The sequence below is a fragment of the Macaca mulatta genome, chromosome 20 (assembly GCF_049350105.2).
Source record: "Macaca mulatta isolate MMU2019108-1 chromosome 20, T2T-MMU8v2.0, whole genome shotgun sequence".
Classification (NCBI taxonomy): Eukaryota; Metazoa; Chordata; class Mammalia; order Primates; family Cercopithecidae; genus Macaca; species Macaca mulatta.
Genome location: NC_133425.1, coordinates 28,360,905 through 28,387,147, shown reverse-complemented (window position 1 = coordinate 28,387,147; position 26,243 = coordinate 28,360,905). Strand labels below are relative to the sequence as shown.

Sequence of the window (26,243 nt, the reverse complement as noted above, 5' to 3'; positions counted from 1 at the left end):
TTTGGGAAAAGCTGAAGCGGGAGGATTGCTTGCATTCAGGAGTTCAAGACCAGCCTGGGCAATATAGCAAAACCCCCATCTCTACAAAAAATTTAAAAATTAGCTAGGTATTATGGCACATGCCTGTAGTCTTGAGAGTGACTTGAGAGGCTGAGGCGGGAGGAGAAGTCTCAGTGACTTGAGAGGCTGAGCCTGGGAGGTGGAGGCTGCAGTGAGCTGTGATTGTACCACTGCACTCCAACCTGGGTGACAGAGTAAGATGCTGTCTCAAAAATAAATTAATTAAATTAAATAAAAAATAAGAAAAAGGGCTGGGCACGGTGGCTCACGCCTGTAATTTCAGCACTTTAGGGGGCCAAGATGGGCAGATCGCCTGAGGTCAAGAATTTGAGATCAGCCTGGACAACACAGTGAAATCCCGTATCTACTAAAAATTCAAAAAGTTAGCTGGGCATGGTGGTGGGCACCTGTAATCCCTGCTACTTGGGAGGCTGAGGCAGGAGAATCACTTGAACCTGGGAGGTGGAGGTTGTAGTGAGCCAAGATCAGGTTACTGCACTCCAGCCTGGGTTACAGAGTAAGACTCTGTCTCAAAAAAAAAAAAAGGAAAAAGAAAAGTGAGAAAAAGAGTCCCTTTCATATGTTTACAAAGCATGCTGCCATGCAAAGGGCAGAAACTCCAAGTAGAAGTGACTTCCCAAAGACAGCATGCTACTTGTGTCTTTCTAGGGCCACACTTTCTCCATGGAGAAGGCAGAGGGGGTGGGGAAAGTTGCCAGCACACTCCAGTCTGGTTCCTGGCACTGTGCCCAGCATTTATAGACAGTTTCCATTAGTCCTCATCCTCTATAAAGTGAGGGCCACCGTGCAGCTGTCCTAGATGAGGAAACCGCACCTGGCCAGGGACAGCAAGGAGATGCTGAAACCAGGGTTCTCCGGGGTGCCTGACCCCACCATGCTCCACAGCCTCCTTTGGGCAAGACAGACCAGGGAAGCTCTGTGAACCTTGCTAAAGACTCTGGACTTGGGCCGGGCACGGTGGTTCATGCCTGTAATCCCAGCACTTTGGGAGGCTGAGGTGGGTGGATCACCTGAGGTCAGGAGTTCAAGACCTGCCTGGCCAACATGGTGAAACCCCCTCTCTACTAAAAATACAAAAATTTGCCAGGCAAGGTGGCATGCACCGTAATCCTAGCTAGTCGGGAGGCTGAGTCAGGAGAATCGCTTGAACCTGGGAGGCGCAGGTCACAGTGAGCAGAGATCGTACTACTGTACTCAAGCCTGAGTAACAGAGTGAGACTCTGTCTCAAAAAAATAAATAAATAAATAAAATAAATAAATAAAATAAAAAGAGGAGTATGGACTTGATCCCAACACTTCAGTCCACCTCTAATGTAGGTATCTGGCTCCTAGGAAGGGCCTCTGGTCCTGTCTACCTGCAGGGTAGGTGTAATCAGAATTTTTTCAGCTGCAAGTGCCAAAAATCCAAGTCATACTTATTGGCTTATGTGAAAAAGAAGTGCATTGCCTTATACAACAGAAAAGTTAAGGATTTCAGGCACAGCTTGATCCAGATACTCAAATGATCTGAAGAATATGTTTCTTCGTATCTCGCCTCTGCAGGCCTCTGTACAGATGACTCATCCTCGCCAGCTTTTTTGTTCTTTTTTTTTTTTCCAGACGAAGTCTTGCTCTATTGTCCAGGCTGGAGTGCAGTGGCGTGATCTCGGGTTACCAAAACTTCCACCTCCCGGGTTTGAGCGATTCTCCTGCCTCAGCTTCCCAAGCAACTGGGTGGGACTACAGGTACACGCCACCATGCCTGGCTAATTTTCATAGTTTTAGTGGAGACAGGTTTTGCCACGTTGGCCAAACTCCAACTCAAACTCCTGGCCTCAGGTGATCTGCTCCCCTCGGCCTCCCAAAGTGCTGGGATTACAGGTGTGAGCCACCGTGCCTTGCTCTGACCAGCTTTTCCTGCATGCCAATAAGATGTCACCAGCAGTGCTGGGCATACATCCTATCAGCTTCCTAACCCCCAGTGGAAAGAGGACATCTTTTTCACAGCAGCTCCGAGATGAGTCTTGGGCACAAGTTGAATCAAGTGAACCAATGAATACAGTTGCTTTGGCTGGGAAGCACAGGTCATGTGACTATGCCAGGTCCCTTCCTGAACCTCATGGACTGCCTGTAAGGAAGGGTTGGTTCCCCAAAAGAAAATCCAATAAAGAGGCAACGGGGCCAGTCACGGTGGCTCATGCCTGTAATTGCAGCACTTTGGGAGGCTGAGGCAGGAGGACTGCTTGAGCCCAGGAGGACTGCTTGAGCCCAGGAGGTCGAGACCCACCTAGGCCACATAGTGAGATCCTATCTCTACCAAAAATTTTAAAAATTAGCTAGGTGTGGTGGGCATGTGTCTCTGGTCCCGGGTACTCGGGAGGCTCTGAGGATGGATGGGAGGATCGCTTGAGCCTGGGAGGCTGAGGCTGCAGTGAGCTGTGATCGTGCCATTGCACCCCAGCCTGAGCAACAGAGCGAGACCCTGTCTCAAAAAAAAAAAAAAGACGCAATGGTAAGAGGTTAGACCAGCAGGAACAACAGAGGCAAAGGTCCCCCTTTTTTTTTCTTTTAATTGAAACTGGGTCTCCCTCTCACCCAGGCTGGAGTGCAGTGGTACAATCACAGCTCACTGTTTAGTCTGGAATTCCTGGGCTCAAGCAATCCTCCCACTTCAGCCTCCTAAGCAGCTGAGAACACAGGCGCATGCCACCACAGCTGGCTAATTTCAATTTTTTTTTTTTTTTTTTTAGAGATGGGGTCTTGCTATGTTGCCCACACTGGTCTCAAACTCCTAGGCTCAAGTAACTTTCACTGCTCCTGGGCAAATGCCCTCTGACACCCCTTATAAGGAAACCCTTTCAGAAGGCTGGCCCCCTCTCAAACATGGAGAGCCTTGCCAGGGCCTTCCCCACTCACTGCTGTAACTAATTCTTATGCTGCATGGACATCTGCTTCCCAGAACCTCCACCCACCGGCCTTGCTCCTGTCCTTTGTGGCAGCCCCAAGCCTGCTCACCCCTTCCCATGCTGCGGCCTGCTTGGCCTCTGGAAGCAGCACTGTCTGCCTGCACCTTGCCCTCTCCAGGGCCGTCAGGCTCACCACCTTCAGGGACCTGGTTTCCAAGTCCTTCACCAATGCACTTGTTCTGTGTGTGGACATGAGGCCCTCCTGAGCTGAAGTCAGCGTGTGCTTCAGTTTCTGCATCTGTAAAATTCAGATAGTATTTGCTACCCAGGGGTGCTATGAGGATTACATGAACATAGTATAGTCTCTAGAACAGTGCACAGCACACAGTAGGCACTCAATAAATGCCAGTTATTATTCCTGTCACTTCTGTTGGAGACTGCACATCAGAGTACCCACCTCACCTTGGTCTAGTCCCATCCAGTTGCAGGCCTTTGAGTACAGTACAACCCTAAGGTTTTTACAATTGCATAATCTATAGAACATTTACAGATTTATTGTCTCGTTTGAGTTTAGTAACTTTTTTGTTGTTGTTGAGATGGAGTCTTACTCTGTTGCCCAGGCTGGAGTGCAGTGGTGCAATCTTAGCTCACTGCAACCTCTGCCTCCTGGGTTAAGGCGATTCTTCTGCTTCAGCCTCCTGAGTAGCTGGAACTACAGGCGCCCACCACCACGCCCAGCTAATTTTTTTTTTTTTTGAAATGGAGTCTCGCTCTGTCGCCCAGGCTGGAGTGCAGTGCTGCGATCTCGGCTCACTGCAAGCTCCGCCTTCCGGGTTCACGCCATTTTCCAGCCTCAGCCTCCAGAGTAGCTGGGGTTACAGGCTCCCGCCACCACACTCAGCTCATTTTTTGTATTTTTAGTAGAGACAGGGTTTCACCATGTTAGCCAGGATGGTCTCGATCTCCTGACCTCGTGATCTGCGCACCTTGGCCTCCCAAAATGCCGGGATTATAGGCGTGAGCCACCGTGCCTGGCCAGAGCCTCATAACTTTGTGAGGTGGGCAGGACAAATCTTATTAATTCCCCATTTACCAATGAGAAAACGAGGTTCAGAGAGATCAGCCCTCTTGCCCAAGATCGCACAGCCAGTCAGTGGCAGAGGTGGGACTTGAACCCGTCCCTTGCTGTTCCTTGAACCTCTCCACATGACAGGGCTGTCCCTCAGCCTACAGGTCACCCCTCTAGCCTTGCCTGTTGGCTCTTCCTCATCCTTTTGGGCCCAGCCCAGATACTTTGTAAACAAGAATGACAAGAGCTAACTTTTTTTTTTTTTTTTTTTTTTTTTTAATGAGACAGAGTCTTGCTCTTTCACCCAGGGAAGACTGGGTGATGCAGTGGCTCAGTCTTGGCTCACTGCAGCCTCTGCCTCCTGGGTTCAAGCTATTCTCATGCCTTAGCTTCCTGAGTAGCTGGGATTACAGGTATGCATCACTACACCACGCTAATTTTTGTATTTTTAGTGGAGATGTGGTTTTACCATGTTGGCCAGGCTGGTCTCAAACTCCTGACCTCAGGTGATCCGCCAGCCTTGGCCTCCCAAAGTGCTAGGATTACAGGCGTGAGTCACCACGCATGGCCGAGAGCTAACGTTTATTAAGCCCTCGCCACTTTCTAGATGAGGTCCTTACTGACTTTCTTGGGTTATTTTAGGTAATCATACCCATACCTCTTACGTGGCAGGTATGACTGTTACAGAGGGAGAAACCGACGCTGAGAAAGGCTAAGTAGCGGCCACATGTCACTCAGCAGGTGACAGGCTGCGGTCGCACTCATGACATAGTCTGACTCTAGAGCAGGCCTTTCCTGCCCGCTGTTGCTGTCTCCAGAAGCCTCTCTGAATCTAAGGGTGGGAACTACTCCTCCTTGCCCTCGAGCCTTCGCCAAAGCCGGGCTTGGAGCGGCCGTGGGCTCCTCCTCCTTCCCCCAGGCTGGGCTCTTCACGGGCGGGAGCCTGCCTGGCTCGCCTGCCTCGCTCGACCCTGTAGCCCCTGGCACGAAGTAGGTGCCCGTGATGCCGAATTATTTCAGCAGGAGGGCAGGGGTGTTCCCGATGAAGACAGGAGACCAGGGAGGAGAAGCGACTCCCGGGGCCACCCATGTGTAGATCTCGGAGCCAAGCAAGAGCCAGGTCCCTTGGGTCCGGGAGCGCTCTGGGCTTCTCCTCGCCCGTGCCCCCCGCGCCCCCCGCGCTCCCCGCGCTCGCGTCTGCGGGGTCGGGAGGAGGGGGCGGCGTCGCCGGGCTGGGGCGGACACCGAGGCCTGGCGGGCGGGCCTGGAGCGCTTTCGTGCCTGCCAGGGAAAGGCTGGAGAGGAGGCTAGGGGCGGACGCAGGGAGAAAAGAAGCAACGGGGTGTTTTTGCCTTTTGACATTTTAAAAAGAAGTGCAGATTCGCTTCCCGGAGCCGGGCTGGCAGCCTGCGCTATGGTTAGGAACCAACGTGGGGCGCGGGCTGGGGCAGGGGAGGGAGGCGGCCGCAGCAGGGGCCCGGGAGCGCAGGGCGGGCCTGGAAGAGCTCCGCCCCAAGGGGCGCGGCCACCCTGGAGGCGGGCACACGGCTGCTTCTCATTCATTGTCTTGACAAGAGCATCCTCAGCGGGCGAGTCCCCGGCTCCTCCAGCTCCTTCCTCCTCTTCCTCCTCCTCCTCCACCTCCGGCTTTTGGGGGGTCACTGTCCTCTCTCTGCAGCAGGTGAGGCTGGGCCCAGGAGGCGCGGGTGGACCGGGGCGAGGGCCACCTGTGGGGCGGCGCGCGTGTGGGAGCCGCGGGTTGCGGGGGCGCGCGGCTGTCACCGCGACCCAGCCAGCGCCGGGGCCAGGGAGCGGGCGCAGCAGCCCGTGGGGGGACGCTGCCTGGAGTGGGGGCCGCCGGGGCCCCAGAGCGCTCTGCGGAGGCGAGGGCGAGGGACCACCGCGGCCAAGATGGAGGTGGGCGGCCGGGGGTTAGCACAGCGTCGAGGGCCCGACTCCCCCCGGAATTAAGTCTCGGGGAGGGTGGGGACGGGGACAGGGTGGGGTGAGTGGGGCAGCTGCCCTGGGCTTGGAGACAGGAAGGGGTTGAGAGCAAAACAAGAAAAGACCAAGTTCCCCTTTCCGTGGTTTCCGGGCCTGGTACCTGCGGCGGGGGAGGAGGCAGGGTGGGGCGATGGCTTCCTGTCCCCCACCTCTGGTCCGGGGCTCCTCTCTCTCCAGACCCTGGCTGCTCCTCAAGACGGGGGCTCTTCACGTACGCTCCTCACCGCTCTTTGGGCAGGCCGACCTAGCAGCCTCTTTGGGAGTCCTGGGGTGGCCAGGGGTGTTGGCGCCCCCAGTGAGTAGGCGAGGCTGAGGCTAGGGGCAGAGGCTCTGGGCACGGTACCCTCTCAGCGGTAGCACAGGCCCCTTCCCTGAGCAGGAGGGTGATGCGGTGGCACAAGGTCGTCCCTGGAGTTCCTTGCTCCCCACCAGACACTGGGGGAAACCATCCTAGCTGGACATCAGAGCAGTTGGAGTGGCTTCTCCCTTCCTGTGTGCAGTTCACATGGGGGTGGAGATGGCTCTTAAGGGCACCTGCTTTTCTGAGCGAAGGCAAGAGGCAGAGGTATGGGGAGGAGAAGATACTGGGACCTGAGCCAGAGACCTGCTGGGGAAGCCATCCTGCCACCTCACTCCCCTCGGGCAGCCCCCACGCCACTTCCTCCTGTGTCCAGCCCCGCACCGGCAGGGGAAGGAGGCCAGCCCCTGTCCCTGCCTTTAGGAAGCGCTGTGTGGGTGTGAGGGAGGTGGGCTCTGGACACTGTAACTAAGAGAGAACCCACCCTCAGAGCCATCTGGGCTGATGACGCCTGAGTCTGAACCATTAGGAAGGACGGGCTCTGTATCCATCAGCCAGTCAGTCAACAAACATGCAGTGGGGGCAACACCACGCCAGGCTCTGTTGCAGAGGCTGAGGGTACAGATTGAGTGTGTGACTCAGAGTGGCCTGGGGCCAGGGAGAAGGGGGCTTGCAGGTTAGATGGAAGGAGAGGCCGGGGAAGGCGAGCGGGCATAAGCCACAGAGGAAAGGATAGGGAGCCCCTGGAGATGATGCTGGGACCTCAAAAGCCAGACTGAGGGGTGTCCTGGGGGAGGTGGGGACCACTGGAAGATCAGAGTTGACCCTAAGGGAGAAATGCTCTTATCCTGTGTGCCCCTAGAATGAGCCGGCAGGTGGTCCGCTCCAGCAAGTTCCGCCACGTGTTTGGACAGCCAGCCAAGGCCGACCAGTGCTATGAAGATGTGCGCGTCTCACAGACCACCTGGGACAGTGGCTTCTGTGCTGTCAACCCTAAGTTTGTGGCCCTGATCTGTGAGGCCAGTGGGGGAGGGGCCTTCCTGGTGCTGCCCCTGGGCAAGGTGAGCCCCTGGGGCCCTGGGGGTAGCAGCTCCTCCACCCGACCCATGGCTCTGTGGAGGTCCTGATTAGGTGACTGTCACCAGGCCTTCCAGGGCCTGTGTTGCCATCTGGAAAACTGAGCTGGGCCCCATGAGCCTTACACTTCCTCTAGCTCCTCTGTGCTGTGGCTGTGTGGAAACTGATGCTCAGAAGGAGCCAACACAAGATGGGTCACACCAGTGACCAGGACTACAGACAGTCCTGCAGGCCCATGACCAGCCCTTCTGAGCCTCAGCCTGGGGCTGGAAACACAGAGAGGGCTGTGATGGGGTCTGGGGGCCCCCGACTGCAGACAGTCCTGCAGACCCATGACCAGCCCTCCCCAGCCTCAGCCTGGGGCTTTCTCCCCATGGAAACACAGAGAGGGTTGGGATGGGGTCTGGGGGCCCTGGCAGCATTCTCAGGGTTGGGGGGGACTCTGGCTCTGGGCCTGTCTTAGGACCTAGCAACTCTGGCCCCCAGCTCGCAGGCAGGGATGATGCAAGAGGCACTCTCCCCGACCCCAGCCCTGCCCTCCCCTGGAGCCTGCTGCCCTCTCCGCTGGCTATCTGCTGCCCCACACCCCTAGCACACTCCTGTGCTCTTTGAGGGGTAAGACAGGAAGGGGAGATGGGCCCCAAGTTGTTACCTTAAAAGGGCCGATGGAAGCAAAGAGAAGAGGAAGTGGTTGTGGGGCTGAGAGATGGGCCCGCACCCCGCACGGCTGTCACACAGGAAGCCCTGCTGAAGCAGCTGTCCCCGGAAGAAGCCATTTCCAAACCTCTGCTTCTGCCTGGGGCCAGTTATGACAGGCTCCCCGACCCCTCTCCTTTTGGGAGGACCCACGTCTGCAGCCCCACCCCTCACACTCACTCTCTGGGGAGCCGCCCCTACCCCCCCAGCCCTCATACACCTGTCCTGACTCCAGGGCCAGTTGTGCCCATGGAAGCCTCACTCGGGAAAGCTGGGGTGGGGGTGCCAACCCTAAGGGCAGAGACAGACTGAGACAGAGACGGGCGGGAACTCCACCAGGGTTTCGCACGGGCCCCATCCTCTGCTATGCGTGGCCAGCCCTCCTGGGGTTTGCCCACGCCATTTGGGGACTGGAACAAGGGAAGAAGAACCCCCCCACCCCAGGCCCTGGTCCAGCCCCCAGGGACCCCACAGCTTTCTTTCCTCTCTGGGCCTCTCTGAAGGAGGTGTGGGGAGGTTGGATTGGGTTTGGGGGGCAAAAGCACCTCCATCCAAGGCCCTGCTGTGCCTTTAGACTGGACGTGTGGACAAGAATGCGCCCACGGTCTGTGGCCACACAGCCCCTGTGCTAGACATCGCCTGGTGCCCGCACAATGACAACGTCATTGCCAGTGGCTCCGAGGACTGCACAGTCATGGTGAGTGGTGGTGGGGACCCATAGGCTGGGAGAGGGGCTCTAGGATGGGATCTGACATTTGGAGTGCTGAAGACTCACTGGCTCCTTCTCTGCAGGTGTGGGAGATCCCGGATGGGGGCCTGGTGCTGCCCCTGCGGGAGCCTGTCGTCACCCTGGAGGGCCACACCAAGCGTGTGGGCATTGTGGCCTGGCACCCCACAGCCCAGAACGTGCTGCTCAGTGCAGGTGCTGCGGGAGGAGGGGCCTGGGGGTGGCTGGTGGCCTGCAGTGGATGAGGGCAGGAGGCTCATGGCTTCTGACACTGTGGGGAATGTGCAGGTTGTGACAACGTGATCATGGTGTGGGACGTGGGCACTGGGGCAGCCGTGCTGACGCTGGGCCCAGAGGTGCACCCAGACACGATCTACAGTGTGGACTGGAGCCGAGACGGAGGCCTCATTTGTACCTCCTGCCGCGACAAGCGCGTGCGCATCATTGAGCCCCGCAAATGCACCGTCGTAGCTGTGAGTCGCCATCCACCCTGACCCTTGACCCTACAGACTTTATCCTTCTTATCCACCATCAACCAGGCTCTTGGATGCTGCCCTCCCTCACCTCCACGTGGGACTGGCCCCGTAAGGTGTGTATGGGTGCCTGACTTAACACCTCCCTTTCCTTGCAGGAGAAGGACCGTCCCCATGAGGGGACCCGGCCCGTGCGTGCGGTGTTCGTGTCAGAGGGGAAGATCCTGACCACGGGCTTCAGCCGCATGAGTGAGCGGCAGGTGGCGCTGTGGGACACAGTGAGTGCCGGGGCAGGAAGCCGAGGGTCCCCGGGCTGGGAACCAGACTGGAAGTTTCGTCCCTGCTCTGCCACTTGCCTGGCAGGATGGCCATGGGCCTCAGTTTACCCAGGCATGAGATGGGTGTTCCCACTGGTTGGTCAGGAGGGCCCTCACAGGTCACTGCCCAGGGAAGACCACCATCCCAGGGCCTGGGATGTTACCTCTCACCTGTGTCTACAGAAACACCTGGAGGAGCCGCTGTCCCTGCAGGAGCTGGACACCAGCAGCGGTGTCCTGCTGCCCTTCTTCGACCCTGACACCAACATTGTCTACCTCTGTGGCAAGGTGGCCTCATCAGACGGGGTGGGGGTGGGAGATGGGCAGGATGGGTCTGGAGAGGGCCAGAGCAGTGGGCATCCGCTGGTATTGACCCTCCCTCCGCACCCGCCACCTACAGGGTGACAGCTCGATCCGGTACTTTGAGATCACTTCTGAGGCCCCGTTCCTGCACTATCTCTCCATGTTCAGTTCCAAGGAGTCCCAGCGGGGCATGGGCTACATGCCCAAACGTGGCCTGGAGGTGAACAAGTGTGAGATTGCCAGGTGACTGACTCCCGACCCTGACTGCAGCATGCTCCTTGGGCAGTCCCAAGCCCGCCCAACCAGGCTGTGGGCCCTGCTTACCTTCCCCTTCCCACAGGTTCTACAAGCTGCACGAGCGGAGGTGTGAGCCCATTGCCATGACAGTGCCTCGAAAGGTGATGCTCCCCCGCCCCACCCCGGGCTTCGGGCTGCGCACCGACTTTGCGGTCTTGCAGGGGGGTGTCCTGGCATAAGCGCTTTCCTCACTAGCCCTGGCCTTGCCCACAGTCGGACCTGTTCCAGGAGGACCTGTACCCACCCACCGCAGGGCCCGACCCTGCCCTCACGGCTGAGGAGTGGCTGGGGGGTCGGGATGCTGGGCCCCTCCTCATCTCCCTCAAGGATGGCTACGTACCCCCAAAGAGCCGGGAGCTGAGGGTCAACCGGGGCCTCGACACCGGGCGCAGGAGGGCAGCACCAGAGGCCAGTGGCACTCCCAGCTCGGTGAGAGGGCCAGGGAGCCAGGGAATAAAACTGGGAGGGTGGGGTGGGGCTGGCGTTTGGGGCAGCTCCAACTCACAACATTGGGAATCTTTGCGGGGCTGGGAGTGGGTAATCCTGAGGCCTCAGAACACAGGTTTCAGACTGATAGGCCTGCAGGTCTCTAGGCAGCAACCAGCTGAGTGACTAAAGGGCCCAAGGCCAGGGCTCTAGGGATGGGGCTCAGCAGATGCTGGGGTAAGGGGAGCCAGGGAGGAGCTGGGCCTAACACAGCACCGGGTCCCCAGGATGCTGTGTCCCGGCTGGAGGAGGAGATGCGGAAGCTCCAGGCCACGGTGCAGGAGCTCCAGAAGCGCTTGGACAGGCTGGAGGAGACAGTCCAGGCCAAGTAGAGCCCCGCAGGGCCTTCAGCAGGGTCAGCCATTCACACCCATCCACTCACTCCCCATTCCCAGTCACATGGCAGATAAAAAAAACATAATAAAATGGCTTTATTTTCTGGTACCTCCCAGACTCTTGATGACTGGTTCCCTAGACGTGGGGTTTGCTGAATGGACCAGCCATAGAGCTTCCCCTCTACCGTGCTGAGGGGACTGACCCATGGCAGGGGATGTGGGATGCCCCCTGACTTACTACATCACGGGAACAGGGCCTTCGTGGGTAGAAACCAGCCATGCTGATGCGGGCCAGGAGGCTGCTCTCCGTTTCCGAGCTCCTTCTCAGAGCTGACGCAGCTGAGCTATTTAAGGCCCTAGCTTAGGACCTCAATAATTCCCAAATTTACCGAAAATCTGCTTTTCCTAATCAACCAAAACATCAGGTTGCACGTGACTCTGCTGGCACTGTTGCTTGTGAGGAAAGGAACCAACCATCACTTACAGGGTGGGCATCTTTTAAACTGCAGGTCCAAAGATAAAAACAACAAGGGAGGCCGGGCATGGGGACTCACGTCTATAATCCCAGCACTCTGGGAGGCTGAGGCGGGAGGATCACTTGAGCTCAGGAGTTTGAGACCTGCCTGAGCAACATGGCGAGATACCGTCTCTACAAAAAATAAAATAAAAAATTAGCCAGGCATAGTGGTATGCACCTATAGTTCCAGCTACTCAGGAGGCTGAGGTGGGAGGATCCCTTGAGTCCAGGAGGTCGAGGCTGCAATGAGCCATCGCACCACTGCACTGCAGCCTGGGTGACAGAGCAAAACACTGTCTCTAAAAAATATAAATAGGCCAGATGCGGCAGCTCATGCCTGTAATCCCAGCACTTTAGGAGGCCGAGGCAGGTGAGGTCAGAAGTTCGAGACCAGCCTGGACAACTTGGTGAAACCCCGTCTGTACTAAAGATACAAAAATTAGCTGGGCATGATGGCAGGCACCTGTAATCTCAGCTACTCGGGAGGTTGAGGCAAGAGAATTGCTTGAACCTGAGGCGAAGGTTGCAGTGGGCCAAGATCATGCCATTGCACTCCAGCCTGGGGGACAAGAGTGAGACTTCATCTCAAAAAAAAAAAAATAATAAATAAATAAATAAATATATGTTTTTATATGGAAAACAAGGGAACTTTTTGTGAGGAAAAGACAGAACTAAAGCAACAGGCTGACCCTAGTTTACCAAAGAAACTGAGGCTGAGAGTAGGAACCCAGCTCACTAAAGGGTGGAGCCCAAGTCAGAGTCTGTCTCCCCACTTTTTTATTTAATTGTTTCTGAGATGGAGTTTCATTCTTGTAGCCCAAATGGAGTACAACGGCACAATCTCAGCTCACTGCAACCTCTGCCTTCTGGGTTCAAGCCATTCTTGTGCCTCAGTCTCCCAAGTGGCTGGGATTACAGGCGTAAGCCACCACGTCCGGCTAACTTTTGTGTTTTCAGTAGAGGTGGGGTCTCACCATGTTGGCCAGACTGGTCTCAAACTCCTGGCCTCAAGTGATCTGCCTGCCTCAGCCTCCCAAAGTGCTGGGATTACAGGCGTGAGCCGTAATTACAGCTGTGCCTGGCCCTGTGTCTCCCCTTTTGAGTTCAGAGTCTTCCCCTGTGTAGTGAGCGCTTCTGCCTCTCTAGCCCTTCCTGTGGGTTCTGTCTAGGCCTGGCCTCTGTGAGGGACCTGGCCAGAACAGGTCTGTCACGCCTTGTGGGGAGTGGGCGTGGGAATAGGTTTTGATGCCCAACTTAGTGGGTGATCCTGAGATGGGAGGACACAGGGCTATCTGGGATGGGCGTCTTAGCCATAGTGGGGTTTGGTTCATATCAAGCAGGGACCACCCATGGCCTCATTTCCAGGCCCCACCTCTTCAGTATGCCATAGAAAACTACCTGGGCAGTAGAGGTGTGGGAAGAAAACAAAAGAAAGCCGGGCGTGGTGGTTCATGCCTGTAATTCCAACACTTTGGGAGGCCGAGGCGGGCGGATCACCTGAGGTTGGGAATTCAAGACCAACCTGACCAACATGGAGAAACCCCGTCTCTATTAAAAATACAAAATTAGACGGGCGTGGTGGTGGGCACCTGTAATCCCAGCTACTTGGGAGGCTGAGGCAGGAGAATCGCTTGAACCCAGGAGGCGGAGGTTGTGGTGAGCCGAGATCATGCCATTGCACTCCAGCCTGGGCAACGAGAGCAAAACTCCGTCTCAAAAACAAACACAAAAACAAAAATTAGCTGGGCGTGGTGGCGTGCGCCTGTAATCCCAGCTACTAGGGAGGCTGAGGTAGGAGAATCGCTTGAACCCAGGAGGCGGAAGTTGTAGTGAGCCAAGATCGCGCCACTGCACTCCAGCCTGGGCAACACAGCAAGACTCCATCTAAAAAACAAACAAACAAACAAACAAACAAAAACGCAGGAGAACAGAGTGTGTGATGGCTGAAACTTGCAATTTCTCACTCTCAACAAGCTCTGGCCCCAACTGGGGCTCCCTCCCTAGGTCTCAAGGACCTCTGTTCAAAGTCCTAGCAACCTGGGCCAGGCACAGTGGCTCCCGCCTATAATCCCAGCACTTTGGGAGACCAAGGCAGGCAGATCACTTGAGGCCAGGAGTTTGAGACCGGCCTGGCCAACATGGTGAAACCTTGTCTCTACTAAAAGTACAAAAATTAGCCGGGCATGGTGGTGCATGCTTGTAATCCCAGCTACTCAGGAGGCTGAAGCACAAGAATCTTTCCAACCTGGGAGGCAGAGGTTGCAATTAGCTGAGATAGTGCCACTGCACTCCAGCCTGGGCGACAGAGCAAGACCCTGTCTCAAACAAATAAACAAAAAACAATTAAAAAAACCAAAGTCCTAGCAACCCTACTAACCTGTGGTGAAGACTCATACCAGGGCATCACCTGCCCCAATTTTCTGACTCAGGTCAGCCTTATATTCCTGCTCTAATCTCACCCCAATCCCCGTCCCACACCCACTATTCCGAAAGCTTCCATGGTCCTCCAAGGGGCAGCTGTAGACACACCAAGCCCAGGGCTATGGGGCCACTGGAACCTTCCCCAGCGGGTCTGAAAACATCAGCATTCCAGGTGTTGATGAGCCCCTACTTGGGCACACTCCCTCTTGGGCCTGAGAAGGTCGGGGGAACCTGCAGGGAATATGTGGAATTCTATATGGTGCCTCTGATACTGCAGTGATGTCGGGGAGAGGGAGAGGTTTGTTCAACCGGTCAGGGCCCTGAAACCCGGATCACTTTCTCATCTCTGCATCTTGAAGGCTAGCAGAGAGCAGGAACCCTGAGCTCTCTGGGAGTTGGGTGGCTGGTGGCAGTACAGACTCCCAGACGTCTACACAGAGTTACAGAGAGAAGGCTTTCTCGGTAGACCCTGGAAGGGACTTTTACAGTAGAACTTTCATTTTACAAGCAGGGATAGAGGCCTAGATGGGGAGACGGACGTGTCCAAGGTAAAACAATGGACGGAGGCGGGGCAGGGAGAGGCCAGGTCCTAGACTCGGCCTCAGCACCCCTCACACACACCGACACAGAAGCTGGTCCAGATTTATAATTTAATGGCTGTGTAGATCCCAGTCTCTCATTTCTGTCGCTCACGTGCCCACTGCTCTGGGGTCAGGGTTTTCTGTTCAAAGGCATGGATGTGCGGGAGCTCTTCTGCTAGGCACGCGTTTACCAGCCTGGGGCGAGAGATGGGATTAGGAAAAGGCAGGCGAGGATCGCACACCCCGAGACTAGAGTGACTCCAGAGACTGTGGGTGTCTCCAAGGTTGTAGTCCCCGGGCCGTGGGAACACGTACGTGGGGAGAGGGTCTACATCGAAATACTCGAAGCAGGGGTCACGAAAGCGGGATCCTCAAGGTCCCTGAGCCACGCCGCGGGGGAGTGCGGGAGTTAGGTTGCAGGGGTAGGGGGAGTGGCTGGGGTTGTGGTGCAGGAGCTGAGACCGCGCTGGGCAAGGTGCTCCCAGGGCCTCACCTGTGTCTCTGAAGCAGCGGTTTCCCCTCGAACTTGGCCGACACCACCAGGACTCGGAAGCTACAGGCGCAACGGTTGAGGGTCGTGTCCTCCACCTCCTACCCAGCGGAAAAATATGAATGGTGCCGAACCCGCCTCCCGAGCTCTTTTCTCCCGTCCGGTGGCTCAACTCACCACATGCTCCGCCTCCAGGTCCCGCTGCAGCTTCTCCCGGAGGTATTCGGCGCTGAGTTCCATGGCGGTAGTCCAGCTGGGACGGCAGCCCAGCGGGGACACAACCCCTGCTCCGACGCCGGCCACGCTGCCTTGCAGCCTTACAGGAGCCACTTCCGCTGGGAAACTCACTTCCGCCCTTACTAAGGCGTACGTCAACGCAGTACTTCCGCCCTCAAGCAGCCGGGCTTTCCAACGGTCCGGGCTTTTCGCGCTTGCCATCTACCAGCCAATCAGAGCCTGAGGAAGGTGGGACTCGGGCGGAGCCAATGCTGAATGGTAGGCGCTCGCTGACTGGACAGCAGTCTGGCTTCCGCGGTCGGACTTCTACACCCGCCTCCAGACAGGAGAGGGGCAAGTACTCGCGCTACGGCGGCCTCCAGGCTGCCTCCGGATAGTCCCCGAGAGCTTGTTCCGAAGCAAGCACCCTGCAGCCCTAGCGATCCACCCCTCCCCTGGACCCTAGGTCACGGCAATCAACCCCCTGCTGCGGTTCCCGAACCACAGGCCCGATGGGTCCCGCGGGGGTCACGGCGAGGCCAGGGCGCTTCTTCGGCGTCTACCTGCTCTACTGCCTGAACCCCCGGTACCGGGGCCGCGTCTACGTGGGGTTCACTGTCAACCCTGCTCGTCGGGTCCAGCAGCACAATGGGGGCCGCAAAAAAGGCGGGGCCTGGCGGACCAGCGGGCGAGGGCCTTGGTGAGACAGGGAGGGCTTCTGTGCCGGGAGGAAGGCTTCCCGGACGAGGGGGACCCCGCGGGGCACAGGCCTGATGAGAAATATCGGCCAGGACTGTGACATGGGCGGGGCGTCCGGGGCGGGGACTGGGCCTGTCGCAGGGGAGGAGCGTGACGGGGAGGCGGTGCCCGGGGCATCTCCGCGGCGGAACTCAGGGAAGGAGCTAGCTGGGGCGGGGGCGGTGATCCAGGCTGGGTTCCAGCGTAGGGGTCTTGGTGGGCACGCTGGGGTCGGGTGGAGCGCAGGAGGGAGAGGAGGGGGGGGGACAGGTGAGTACTTGGGCTGGAGGCAGGGCCTGAGGTGGTCAGGTGCAGGAGGCGTGCCTTCAGGCCGGGGCGGGGCTTGGAGCTCGGCTGAAGCCGGGAATGAGGACCCTGCTCTTGGGTGGGATTGGAGGGGACCCTCGGCTAAGGCTCTGGGCTGCGACAGGGACACCCCCTTTCTCCTCCCCAGGGAGATGGTGCTCGTCGTGCACGGCTTCCCGTCCGCCGTGGCTGCCCTTCGGGTAAGGAAGGAGACGGGGCGGCAGCGGCCGGGTGAGGGCTTGGGGTCCGCCCCTTGCTCCGAGCCGCCCTGACGCCCCTGTACCCCGCCCGCAGTTTGAGTGGGCCTGGCAACATCCTCACGCCTCGCGCCGCCTGGCGCACGTGGGGCCTCGCCTGCGCGGAGAGACGGCCTTCGCGTTCCACCTGCGCGTGCTGGCGCACATGCTGCGCGCACCGCCCTGGGCGCGCCTCCCGCTCACGTTGCGCTGGCTGCGCCCCGACCTCCGCCAGGACCTCTGCCTGCCGCCGCCGCCGCACGTGCCCCTAGCCTTCGGGCCTCCACCGCCCCAGGCCCCGGCCCCAAGGCGCCGCGCAGGTCCCTTTGATGACACTGAGCCTGAGCCAGACCAGGGGGATCCAGGGGCTTGCTGCTCCCTGTGCGCCCAGACCATCCAGGTGAGGTCCCCGCCAGGCACGGGTGGCTCTAGGGTCCAGACGACTTCGGATCCAGCTCTTTCTTGAGGGAAACCCACTGACACTCTTTGGCCACCCTATCCCCATCTCTAAGATGCAGATGCTATAGTACTTACGGCCATTCCTGAGCAAAGCAGGACCTGCTCAGGGCCTTCACCATTTCCCCTTTGATGAAAAGATTCTTCCCTAGGCCATCTGTCTTGATAACCTACCACCTTCTCAGTGAGGTCTTCTCTGGTTCCCGATTTATAATCGCAGCTCTGAGTAGTCGGGCATGGTGGCAAGCAGGAGACTAATCCCAGCTACTGGGAAGGCTGTGGTGGGAGGATTGCTTAAGCCCAGGAGTTCAAGGCTGCAGTAAGCTACGATCGCTCCGCTGCACTCCAGTGTGGTCGACAGGGCATGACCCTGTCTATCTCTCTCTTTTTTTTAGAGGGAGTCTTGCTCTGTTGCCCAGGCTGGAGTGCAGTGATCTCAGCTCACTGGAACCTCCGCCTCCCAGGTTCAAGCGATTCTCCTGTCTCAACCTCCCAAGCGTGCCACCACACCTGCCCAATTTTTGTGTTTTTAGTAGAGATGGGGTTTCACCATGTTGGCCAGGCTGGTCTCAAACTCCTGACCTCAAGTGATCTGCCTGCCTCAGCCTCCCAGAGTGCTGGGATTATAGGCGTGAGCCATCATGCCTGGACATGACCCTGTCTCTAAAACAATGTAATGAATTGCAGCTCATTCTTGTGCACTTTTCTGCTACCCCCTTTCCCTTAACACTTAATATTGTCTGGCATGCTACGTGTTTTGTTGATCTCATTAGTCACTCCCACCCCAACTGCCATACTGCACTCTTGGAGGGCAGCACTTACCACTGCTGTGGAACAACGTTCTGCACAGAGCCGATGGCCCAGAAATTTTCTTTTTCTTTTTTTTTGGGACGGAATCTCACTCTGTTTCTCAGGCTGGAATGTAATGGTGCGATCTTGGCTCACCGCAACCTCTGCCTCCCGGTTTCAAGCAATTCTCCTGCCTCAGCCTCTGGAGTAGCTGGGATTACAGGCACCTGCCACCGCGCCTGGCTAATTTTTGTTTTTTTAGTAGAGACGGGGTTTCAACCATGTTGGCCGGGCTGGTCTCAAACTCCTGACCTCAGGTGATCCTGCCCACCTAAGCCTCCCAAAATGCTGGTATTACAGGCATGAGCCACTGTGCCCGGCTTAAATATTTAATAAAATAATGGATGATGGGTGCCTTCTACAGAGCTCCTGGTAATTGCCAGTGAGTGGAGGACTTGCCCTGTGGAGATTCAGTGACCTGCCGGGGGTTGTTGAGCTGTGAGGAAGTTCAGTCCTGGCTGCAGTGGTGAGGCTGTGACTTAATCAGTCACTGCTGATGTTCACAGGGCATTCACCAGCTTAGTCCCAGGGGCAAGGATTTTAACCCTGCACCTCAGTTTCTTCATTCGTAAGATGCAAATAAGAGTCGCTGCTGCCTCACGGAATGCAGCTGTGTGATGCCCGGAACAGTGTCTGCTGCACAGGGGGCTTGCTGCCAGCTCCCTCTCCCTCCTTGTCTCTTACCTGCCGGCTGCCTGGGACAGGATGAAGAGGGGCCCTTGTGTTGCCCCAACCCTGGCTGCTGGCTAAGGGCCCACGTGATCTGCCTGGCAGAGGAGTTCCTTCGGGAAGAACCAGGGCAGCTTCTGCCCCTAGAGGGCCAATGCCCTAGGTGAGTGCAGTCCCCCAGCCCCAGCCTGGTCCAGCTCTGGGAAGAGGGTGCCCAGTTGTGCAATCCAGGCCCAGGCAGCTGAGTCCTGATCTCAGCATCCAGGGCCGATACTGGCGGGGGCTTGTGGCATCTGACTCTGTATCTCCTACCTGCCCCTCTCCTTGGTAGCTGTGAGAAGTCACTGCTTTGGGGAGACCTGATCTGGCTGTGCCAGATGGACACTGAGAAAGAAGTAGAAGACTCAGAATTAGAAGAGGTGAGTGGGCTTTGGTGGCGGGCTCCCTACCCTGCTGTCTGCCCTGGTTTGCCTGTGACCAACTTTCTTGCCTCTGCAGGCACACTGGACAGACCTGCTGGAGACCTGATCCTCAGTGTCCCTACCCACCTCCTACCTCTTTTCTGTGCCACCTGCCGCGGGTCCGGTGGGTTTTTACTTGAGTACAATAAAGTCTGAGTCAAGGGTGCCTTATGGTGGATGCCCAGGGTGGGGGTGGAGCTAGCAGCCCAAGGTCCTGCCAGTCACGGGGCTTCCTCAGGGGCACAGAGGAGGCAGGAGGGGCCCCTGGCACTAGCATGTGAACAGCTTCTACTCTGCCTGGAAACCCTATGCCTCAGTTTTCCCCCACTTGCCTCTGAGGTCATGCAATTCTTGAAAGCCTGGGAGACTTACCTTGGAATTGAATGCAAATAGGACAAAGACCACGGAGGATGGGGGATGCCCTCCTTCCAGGGGGCCCTGTGGCTTCCAGTCTCTTGTCTGTGGAGCCTCTAATCTCTTGCCTGTGGAGCCTCCTTCAAACCCCGGGAAAGAAAAGCACTTGCCAGGGTTGTTGTTCTTCTAGGATCTTCTACTGATGCTCTGTGAGGTTGCCTGGGAGCCATGAAGCTGGGGTTGGCTCCCAGGGCGATGGGACTCTAGTGTCCTTGTCCTTTTTTGTTCTTTCTTTTTTTTTTGTCACCCAGGCTGAAGCACAATGGCGCAATCTTGGCTCACTGCAACCTCCGCCTCTGGGGTTCAAGCAATTCTCCTGCCTCAGGCTCCCAAGTAGCTGGGACTACAGTAATGTGCCACCACGCCTGGGTAATTTTTGTATTTTTAGTAGAGACGGGGATTCACTATATTGGCCAGGCTGGTCTGGAACTCCTGACCTCATAATCTGCCCGCCTCGTCCTCCCAGAGTGCTGGGATTACAGGCATGAATCACTACACCTGGTCTTTTTTTTTTTTTTTTTTTTTTTTTTTGAGACAGAGTCTCACTCTGTTGCCCAGGCTGGAGTGCAGTGGCATGATCTTGGCTCACCGAAACCTCCGCCTCCTGGGTTCAAGCGATTCTCTTGCCTCAGCCTCCCAAGTAGCTAGGATTACAGGTGCCCGCCATCATGCCCAGCTAATTTTTGTATTTTTAGTAGAGACAGGGTTTTACCATGTTGGCCAGCCTGGTCTTGAACTGCTGACCTCATGTGATCCTGCCACATCAGCCTCCCAAAGTACTGGGATTACAGGTGTGAGCCACCATGCTCAGCCTCTTTCTTGTTCTGTACGTCCATGCTCTGCTCCACTTCTGTCCCTTCACTCTGCCCATACACATCACCCCAGACTGGCCTTGTGGTCAGAGCCTAGAATGCCTGGGCTGCTGGGGGCCTATGGACTGCACTGGGCCAGAACCCCTGCCGCCTTCAAGACTGGCCTGTAGCCAGCAGGTAGGTGACTTTTCCCAGGCCTGCGTATCCTACCTTTCCCTTCCATCCACTCACCTCCCTTGCCTGGGTCAATTAGAGAAAGCTTGTCAGCCAGGCCTGTAATCTCAGCACTTTGGGAGGCCGAGGCAGGCGGATCATCTGAGCTCAGGAGTTTGAGACCAGCCTGGCCAACATGGTGAAACCCCGTCTCTACTGAAAAAGGAAAAATTAGCCGGGTCTGGTGGCGCACACCTGTAATCCCAGCTACTTGGGAGGCTGAGACAGGAGAATCACCTGAACCCAGGAGGTGGAGGTTACAGTGAACCGAGATCGTGCCACTGCACTGCAGCCTGGGCCTCACATCTTGGGTTTGTAGATCACTCCAAGCTTGGCTGGAGCTGTGGTGCTAAGGAGGGTAATACAGAAGCTTCCCCACCCTCAACCCCACCCCTTCCTTCCTGGAATTGAGTCAAGTCCCAGCCCTGACTCTAGATCCCTCCCACATTGGACCTTCAAAACCCTCAGGGCAGAGAGCAGCCCTGCACTCCCTACACTGCATCCACACTCAGCCCCTGCAGGCAAGGAGAGCACGGGCCAGGTTCCCGAGAGCTCAGGTGAGTGACACAGTGGAATGGCTCAGGGTGCCCTCACCCTGCTCAGCTTGTGGCTCCAACATTCCAGAAGCTGAGGCCTCTGTCATTCCTGCCCTTTCCCATGGATATCCCATTTCAATTAGACAACCCAGTCTGGCCAGAATCCCCCTCCATTCCTTCTTTTCCTTTGTATATTTTTGAGACAAGGTGTTGCTCTGTCACCCAGTCTGGAGTGTAGTGGGATCCTGGCCCACTGCAGCCTCAAATTCCTAGGCTAAGGCAATCCAGCCGCCTCAGCCTCCTGAGTAGCTGGGGTTACAAGAGCAAGCCACCACACCCGGCTAATTTTGAAAACTATTTTTTGTAGAGGAGAGGGGTTGCTTCGTTGTCCGGGTTGGTCTCAAACTCCGGGGCTCAAGGGATCCTTTCCCGTTGGCCTCCCAAGGCTCTGGGATTACAGGCGGAAGTCACCCTGCCTGCGCCCCTCCTTTTGCTGAGTCATCAGAGTTTTCATTCCCACACCAGGCTCTGGCTCCCAATACCAGCTTAGTTGCTCAATGGGCCGTGTTTGTTCTGGAGCCCAGATGGACTGTAGCCGGGCAAGTGGATCACAGGCCTGGCCAGCCTGGGAGGTTTCCACATGTAAGGGGCCTGAGGGGCTCAAGGAGGGGAGCATTGGGGAGAGGAGCCCACTGGATGGAGGCTGGGGGTCACAGCAGGAAATGGTGAGACAAAGGGCACAGGCAGGCCCTGGAGCTTCCTCAGTGCAGCTGAACTCTCCTGGAGACCATCACACACCTGCGCCGCGAGGGTGCTTTCACTGGTGTGCACCATGGCCCAGGCCCTGGGATTTTGAACAGCTCTGCAGGTGAATGAAAGGTGTGGCCACGCTGGGGAACCACTGCACTAGAGGCTGACCTGGTTTCAGTCCCAGACCCGCCACTGACTGGCCTTGTGAGCACGGGCAAGTTGCTCTGCCTCCCTAGGCCTCAGTGACATCCCTGAAAGCAAAATCTCTGCCAAGGGGCAGCCGGGCGCTGGCTCACACCTGTAATCCCAGCACTTTGGGAGGCCGAGGCAGATGAATCACTTGAGGCCAGGAGTTCGAGACCAGCCTGGCCAACATGGTGAAACCCTGTCTCTACTTAAAAAAAAAAAAATTAGCTGAGCGTGGTTGTACATGCTTGTAATCCTAGCTACTTGAGAGGCCAAGGTGGGAGGATTGCTTGAACCCAAGAGGCAGAGTTTGCAGTGAGCTGAGATTGTGCCACTGCACTCCAGCTTGGGTGACAGAGTGAGACTCTATCTGAGAAAAAAAAAAAAAAAGAATTCCGCACATGGTGCTGTTGTGATGGTGTTAAGGGAATGGGCCTGGCTCTGGCCCCTGACGCAGGAACATGGAGCTGATCCAGGACACCTCTCGCCCGCCACTGGAGTATGTGAAGGGGTTCCCGCTCATCAAGTACTTTGCAGAGGCACTGGGACCCCTGCAGAGCTTCCAAGCCCAGCCTGATGACCTGCTCATCAGCACCTACCCGAAGTCCGGTAGGTGAGGAGGGTCACCCACCCTCTCCCAGGTGGCAGTCCCCACCTTGGCCAGCGAGGTTGTGCCCTCGGCCTGCTCACCTCCCATCTCCCTCCCTCTCCAGGCACCACCTGGGTGAGCCAGATACTGGACATGATTTACCAGGGTGGCGACCTGGAGAAGTGTAACCGGGCTCCCATCTACATACGGGTGCCCTTCCTTGAGGCCAATGATCCAGGGGATCCCTCAGGTGCATGGCTGGGTCCTGGGTGCAAGGGGAGGGGAGGAAGACAGGGCTGGGGCTTCAGCTCACCAGACCTTCCCTGACCTACTGCTCAGGGATGGAGATTCTGAAAGACACACCGGCCCCACGGCTCATCAAGTCACACCTGCCCCTGGCCCTGCTCCCCCAGACTCTGTTGGATCAGAAGGTCAAGGTGAGACCTGGCACAATGGTTCACACCTGTCATCCCAGTTTGAGGCTGAGGTGGGAGGATCCCTTGAAGGCGAGAGATGGAGACCAGCCTGGGCAACATTGCTGTAGAGATGGCATCCCATCTCTACAAAAAAAATTAAAAACCTGGTGTGGTGGCACAGACTGTTCCCACTTAGGAGGCTCAGCGGGGAGGATTGTTTATGTGAATTGGAGGCTGCAATGAGCCCTGATCCTGCTGCTGCCCTCCAGCCTGGGCAACACAGCAAAACCATCTCTACAAAAAAAAAAGTTCCTGCTGAGTGGCAAGGAAAGCCAGGAAGGGGAGCTCAGGCGCCCCCCAGCCATGTTCCTGTTCTTCTGGAAGGGCCTCCTCACTTCTTTTTTTTTTTTTTTTTTTTTTGAGACGGAGTCTCGCTGTGTCGCCCAGGCTGGAGTGCAGTGGCCGGATCTCAGCTCACTGCAAGCTCCGCCTCCCGGGTTTTTACACCATTCTCCTGCCTCAGCCTCCCGAGTAGCCGGGACTACAGGCGCCCGCCACCTCGCCCGGCTAGTTTTTTTCATATTTTTTAGTAGAGACGGGGTTTCACCGTGTTAGCCAGGATGGTCTTGAACTCCTGACCTCGTGATCCGCCCGTCTCGGCCTCCCAAAGTGCTGGGATTACAGGCTTGAGCCACCGCGCCCGGCCGGGCCTCCTCACTTCTACGAGGCTCATCATCACATCTTTTTTTTTTTGAGACAGAGTCTTGCTCTATCACCTTGGCTGCAGTGCAGTGGCGTGATCTCGGCTCACTGCAACCTCAGCCTCCTGAGTAGCTGGGATTACAGGCATGTCAGCATGCCTGGCTAATTTTTGTATTCTTTTTAGTAGAGACGGAGTTTCACCATGTTGGTCAAGTGGATCTCGAACTCTTGACCATGTGATCTTCCCGCCTCGACCTCACAAAGTGCTGGGATTACAGGCGTGAGCCACTGTGCCTGGCCCTTTTTTCTTTCTCTCTCTCTTTTTTTTTTTGAGACAGAGTTTCACTCTTGTTGCCCAGGCTGGAGTACAATGATGCTATCTTGGCTCACTGCAACCACCACCTCCTAGATTCAAGCGATTCTCCTGCTTTAGCCTCCCAAGGAGCTAGGATTACAGGCACCTGCCACCACGCCCAGCTAATTTTGTATTTTTGGTAGAGATGGGGTTTTGCCATGTTGGTCAGGCTGGTCTTGAACTCCTGACCTCAGGTGATCGGGCCACCTTGGCCTCCCAAAGTGCTGGGATTACAGGCGTGAGCCACCGTGCCCGGCCTTCATCACATCTTGAGAGAGGACACTGTCTATCTCTTGCTCTGATGAAGGTCCGATGCCAAGATAGTGAGTCTCTACAGTGCACACTTAAGAAAGGCAATGTGTGGGTACTCACAGGTCAGCAGAGGAGGGGGCTGGTGGGGACCGGGCATGCCTTGCTCCAGATCGGAGTGTGACAGCATTGATGCAGATTATATTAGTATAGAATATGGTCTCAGGGACCAGGCAGGACTTTGGCTTCTGAGCAGGGTTCAGATCCCAGCTTGGCCTACCTGTGCCGTGAGATCTCAAGCAAGTCAGCCTCTAAGCCTCAGGTTCCTCCTTTGCCAATCCAAGAGATGAGCTGGCCTGGGGCGAGCTGTGTGGTCATGGCGCTGGGGCTGGGTCCTCTGCCCCTGCAGGTGGTCTATGTTGCCCGAAACCCAAAGGATGTCGCGGTCTCCTACTACCATTTCCACCGTATGGAAAAGACGCACCCTGAGCCTGGGACCTGGGACAGCTTCCTGGAGAAGTTCATGGCCGGAGAAGGTGGGTGTGACGGGAGGAAGGAGGGTGTGGAGCCGAGAGGTGCTGGCTACAACGCACAGTAACCCTGTGTCGCTGCCCCCTGCCCGCTTCTCCAGTGTCCTACGGGTCCTGGTACCAGCACGTGCAGGAGTGGTGGGAGCTGAGCCACACCCACCCTGTTCTCTACCTCTTCTATGAAGACATGAAGGAGGTGAGACCACCTGTGATGCTTCCCCTCATGTGACACCTGGGGGCAGGCACCTCACAGGGACCCGCCAAGGCCACCCAGCCCTGTTCCTGGGCGGCCCCCACAGCAGGCCGGGATTTCCCATCCTGCCTCCCTGGCCCAGGCCTCCCCGCTACAGCCTCACCTGGCAGCGGGTCCCACACAGCTCTCATCTCCCGCAGCTGAGTCAGCTGCATGGGGGGCCACGGATTAGATACTTAGTCCTATTGATTATCCCCACCAAAGGGTGTGCCACCCAGGGCCCCAGTCACAGAAAAAGACCATCCCGGTCCTCACCCATAGGAGCCAAGCCCAGCTCATGATGGAATCACAGGGCAGAGAGCAATTCATTTTATCCCAGGGACCAGGGCCCCAGGGATCAAGGCTCTTCGGGGTTTCTCGGGGAAGTGGCCAGATCCCCTCTGAGGTTAGAGAGGGGACTTGTTTTGTTTTGCTCCACTGAGGAGCCTCTGCTGCTCAGAACCCCAAAAGGGAGATTCAGAAGATCCTGGAGTTTGTGGGGCGCTCCCTGCCAGAGGAGACCGTGGACCTCATGGTTCAACACACGTCATTCAGGGAGATGAAGAAGAACCCTATGGCCAACTACACCACCGTCCCCCAGGAGTTCATGGACCACAGCATCTCCCCCTTCATGAGGAAAGGTGGGTGCCGGCCAGCACGGGGGTTTGGGGCCGGTGGGAGCAGCAGCTGGAGCCTCCCCATTGGCACTCAGAGCCTCCCTTTGGGCGGGACTCCAGCTTTACTCCCTTCCTCCCTTCCTTCCCCAGGCATGACTGGGGACTGGAAGACCACTTTCACCGTGGCGCAGAATGAGCGCTTCGATGCGGACTATGCGGAGAAGATGGCAGGCTGCAGCCTCAGCTTCCGCTCTGAGCTGTGAGAGCGGCTCCCGGGGTCACTGCTGAGGGAGTGTGTGAATCTATCCTGACCAATGGGCTCAAGAATAAAGTATGATTTTTGAGTCAGGCACAGTGGCTCACGTCTGCAATCCAAGCGATTTGGGAGGCTGAGCTGGGAGTATCGCAATAGGCCACACATTTGAGACCAGCCTGGTAAAATAGTGAGACCTCATCTCTACAAAGATGTAACGTAATTAGCCACATGTGCTGGCACTTACCTGTAGTCCCAGCTACTTGGGAAGCAGAGGCTGGAGGATCATTTCAGCCCAGGAGGTTGTGGATACCGTGAGTTACGATTATGCCCATACACGACAGCCTGGATGACAAGCAAGACCCTCCCTCCAAAGAAAATAAAGTTCAATTAAAATAAAA

General features: G+C 56.8%; 4 protein-coding genes and 1 long non-coding RNA gene across 16 annotated transcripts; 3 read left to right on the top strand and 2 right to left on the bottom strand.

Moving 5' to 3' along the window:
• Positions 1–4,767: 4,767 nt before the first annotated feature.
• Positions 4,768–11,155, top strand: CORO1A (coronin 1A). Of its 5 annotated transcripts, XM_077985840.1 has the most exons (12): positions 5,593–5,716; positions 6,217–6,334; positions 7,200–7,398; positions 8,685–8,807; positions 8,903–9,032; positions 9,126–9,310; positions 9,469–9,588; positions 9,811–9,915; positions 10,028–10,173; positions 10,271–10,328; positions 10,441–10,656; positions 10,941–11,155. In XM_077985840.1, exons 3-12 carry the CDS (start codon positions 7,201–7,203, stop codon positions 11,043–11,045), a joined length of 1,386 nt encoding a protein of 461 aa, XP_077841966.1. In that variant the 5' UTR covers positions 5,593–5,716; positions 6,217–6,334; position 7,200; the 3' UTR covers positions 11,046–11,155. The 5 variants fall into 5 exon arrangements, with proteins under 5 accessions (XP_028696647.1, XP_077841966.1, XP_028696646.1 ...); XM_028840814.2 differs by lacking the exons at positions 5,593–5,716; positions 6,217–6,334 and adding an exon at positions 4,768–5,025; XM_028840813.2 differs by lacking the exon at positions 6,217–6,334.
• Positions 5,379–7,134, bottom strand: LOC144337970 (uncharacterized). The gene is made up of 2 exons (XR_013411676.1): positions 6,140–7,134; positions 5,379–5,762 (listed from the first exon to the last, which is right to left on the bottom strand). It is a non-coding gene; the product is annotated as an uncharacterized LOC144337970 (long non-coding RNA).
• A 3,461-nt stretch (positions 11,156–14,616) lies between the features above and the next one.
• On the bottom strand, positions 14,617–16,088 carry BOLA2B (bolA family member 2B). Of its 3 annotated transcripts, NM_001194470.3 has the most exon segments (4): positions 14,617–14,762; positions 15,061–15,158; positions 15,235–15,757; positions 15,897–16,070. In NM_001194470.3, coding segments are annotated over 3 exon segments (459 nt in total). In that variant the 5' UTR covers positions 15,496–15,757; positions 15,897–16,070; the 3' UTR covers positions 14,617–14,662.
• SLX1A (structure-specific endonuclease subunit SLX1A) lies at positions 15,577–19,154 on the top strand. 4 transcript variants are annotated; one of them, NM_001194449.2, is given in 6 exon segments: positions 15,577–15,973; positions 16,466–16,517; positions 16,612–16,953; positions 18,563–18,690; positions 18,859–18,946; positions 19,026–19,154. In NM_001194449.2, coding segments are annotated over 6 exon segments (828 nt in total). In that variant the 5' UTR covers positions 15,577–15,785; the 3' UTR covers positions 19,056–19,154.
• Positions 19,155–20,893: 1,739 nt separating this feature from the next.
• Positions 20,894–26,243, top strand: SULT1A3 (sulfotransferase family, cytosolic, 1A, phenol-preferring, member 3). Of its 3 annotated transcripts, NM_001194840.2 has the most exon segments (8): positions 20,894–20,984; positions 22,357–22,508; positions 22,613–22,738; positions 22,828–22,925; positions 24,620–24,746; positions 24,842–24,936; positions 25,433–25,613; positions 25,740–26,234. In NM_001194840.2, coding segments are annotated over 7 exon segments (888 nt in total). In that variant the 5' UTR covers positions 20,894–20,984; positions 22,357–22,360; the 3' UTR covers positions 25,853–26,234.

Bases quoted from the DNA above. Each gene is read 5' to 3' on its own strand.
- CORO1A (XM_028840814.2), top strand. From the start codon at position 7,201: ATGAGCCGGCAGGTGGTCCGCTCCAGCAAGTTCCGCCACGTGTTTGGA. The intron at 9,311-9,468 runs GTGAGTCGCCAT...CTTTCCTTGCAG, and splicing joins GCAAATGCACCGTCGTAGCT to GAGAAGGACCGTCCCCATGA. The intron at 10,657-10,940 runs GTGAGAGGGCCA...CCGGGTCCCCAG, and splicing joins CCAGTGGCACTCCCAGCTCG to GATGCTGTGTCCCGGCTGGA.
- BOLA2B (XM_015125897.3), bottom strand. From the start codon at position 15,495: ATGGCAAGCGCGAAAAGCCCGGACCGTTGGAAAGCCCGGCTGCTTGAG. The intron at 15,159-15,234 runs GTGAGTTGAGCC...TCCGCTGGGTAG, and splicing joins ACCTGGAGGCGGAGCATGTG to GAGGTGGAGGACACGACCCT. The intron at 14,763-15,060 runs GTGAGGCCCTGG...CTCTCGCCCCAG, and splicing joins CCGCTGCTTCAGAGACACAG to GCTGGTAAACGCGTGCCTAG.
- SLX1A (XM_077983871.1), top strand. From the start codon at position 15,786: ATGGGTCCCGCGGGGGTCACGGCGAGGCCAGGGCGCTTCTTCGGCGTC. The intron at 15,974-16,465 runs GTGAGACAGGGA...TCTCCTCCCCAG, and splicing joins ACCAGCGGGCGAGGGCCTTG to GGAGATGGTGCTCGTCGTGC. The intron at 18,947-19,025 runs GTGAGTGGGCTT...TTGCCTCTGCAG, and splicing joins AAGACTCAGAATTAGAAGAG to GCACACTGGACAGACCTGCT.
- SULT1A3 (XM_077983266.1), top strand. From the start codon at position 22,361: ATGGAGCTGATCCAGGACACCTCTCGCCCGCCACTGGAGTATGTGAAG. The intron at 22,926-24,619 runs GTGAGACCTGGC...CTGCCCCTGCAG, and splicing joins TGTTGGATCAGAAGGTCAAG to GTGGTCTATGTTGCCCGAAA. The intron at 25,614-25,739 runs GTGGGTGCCGGC...TTCCTTCCCCAG, and splicing joins CTCCCCCTTCATGAGGAAAG to GCATGACTGGGGACTGGAAG.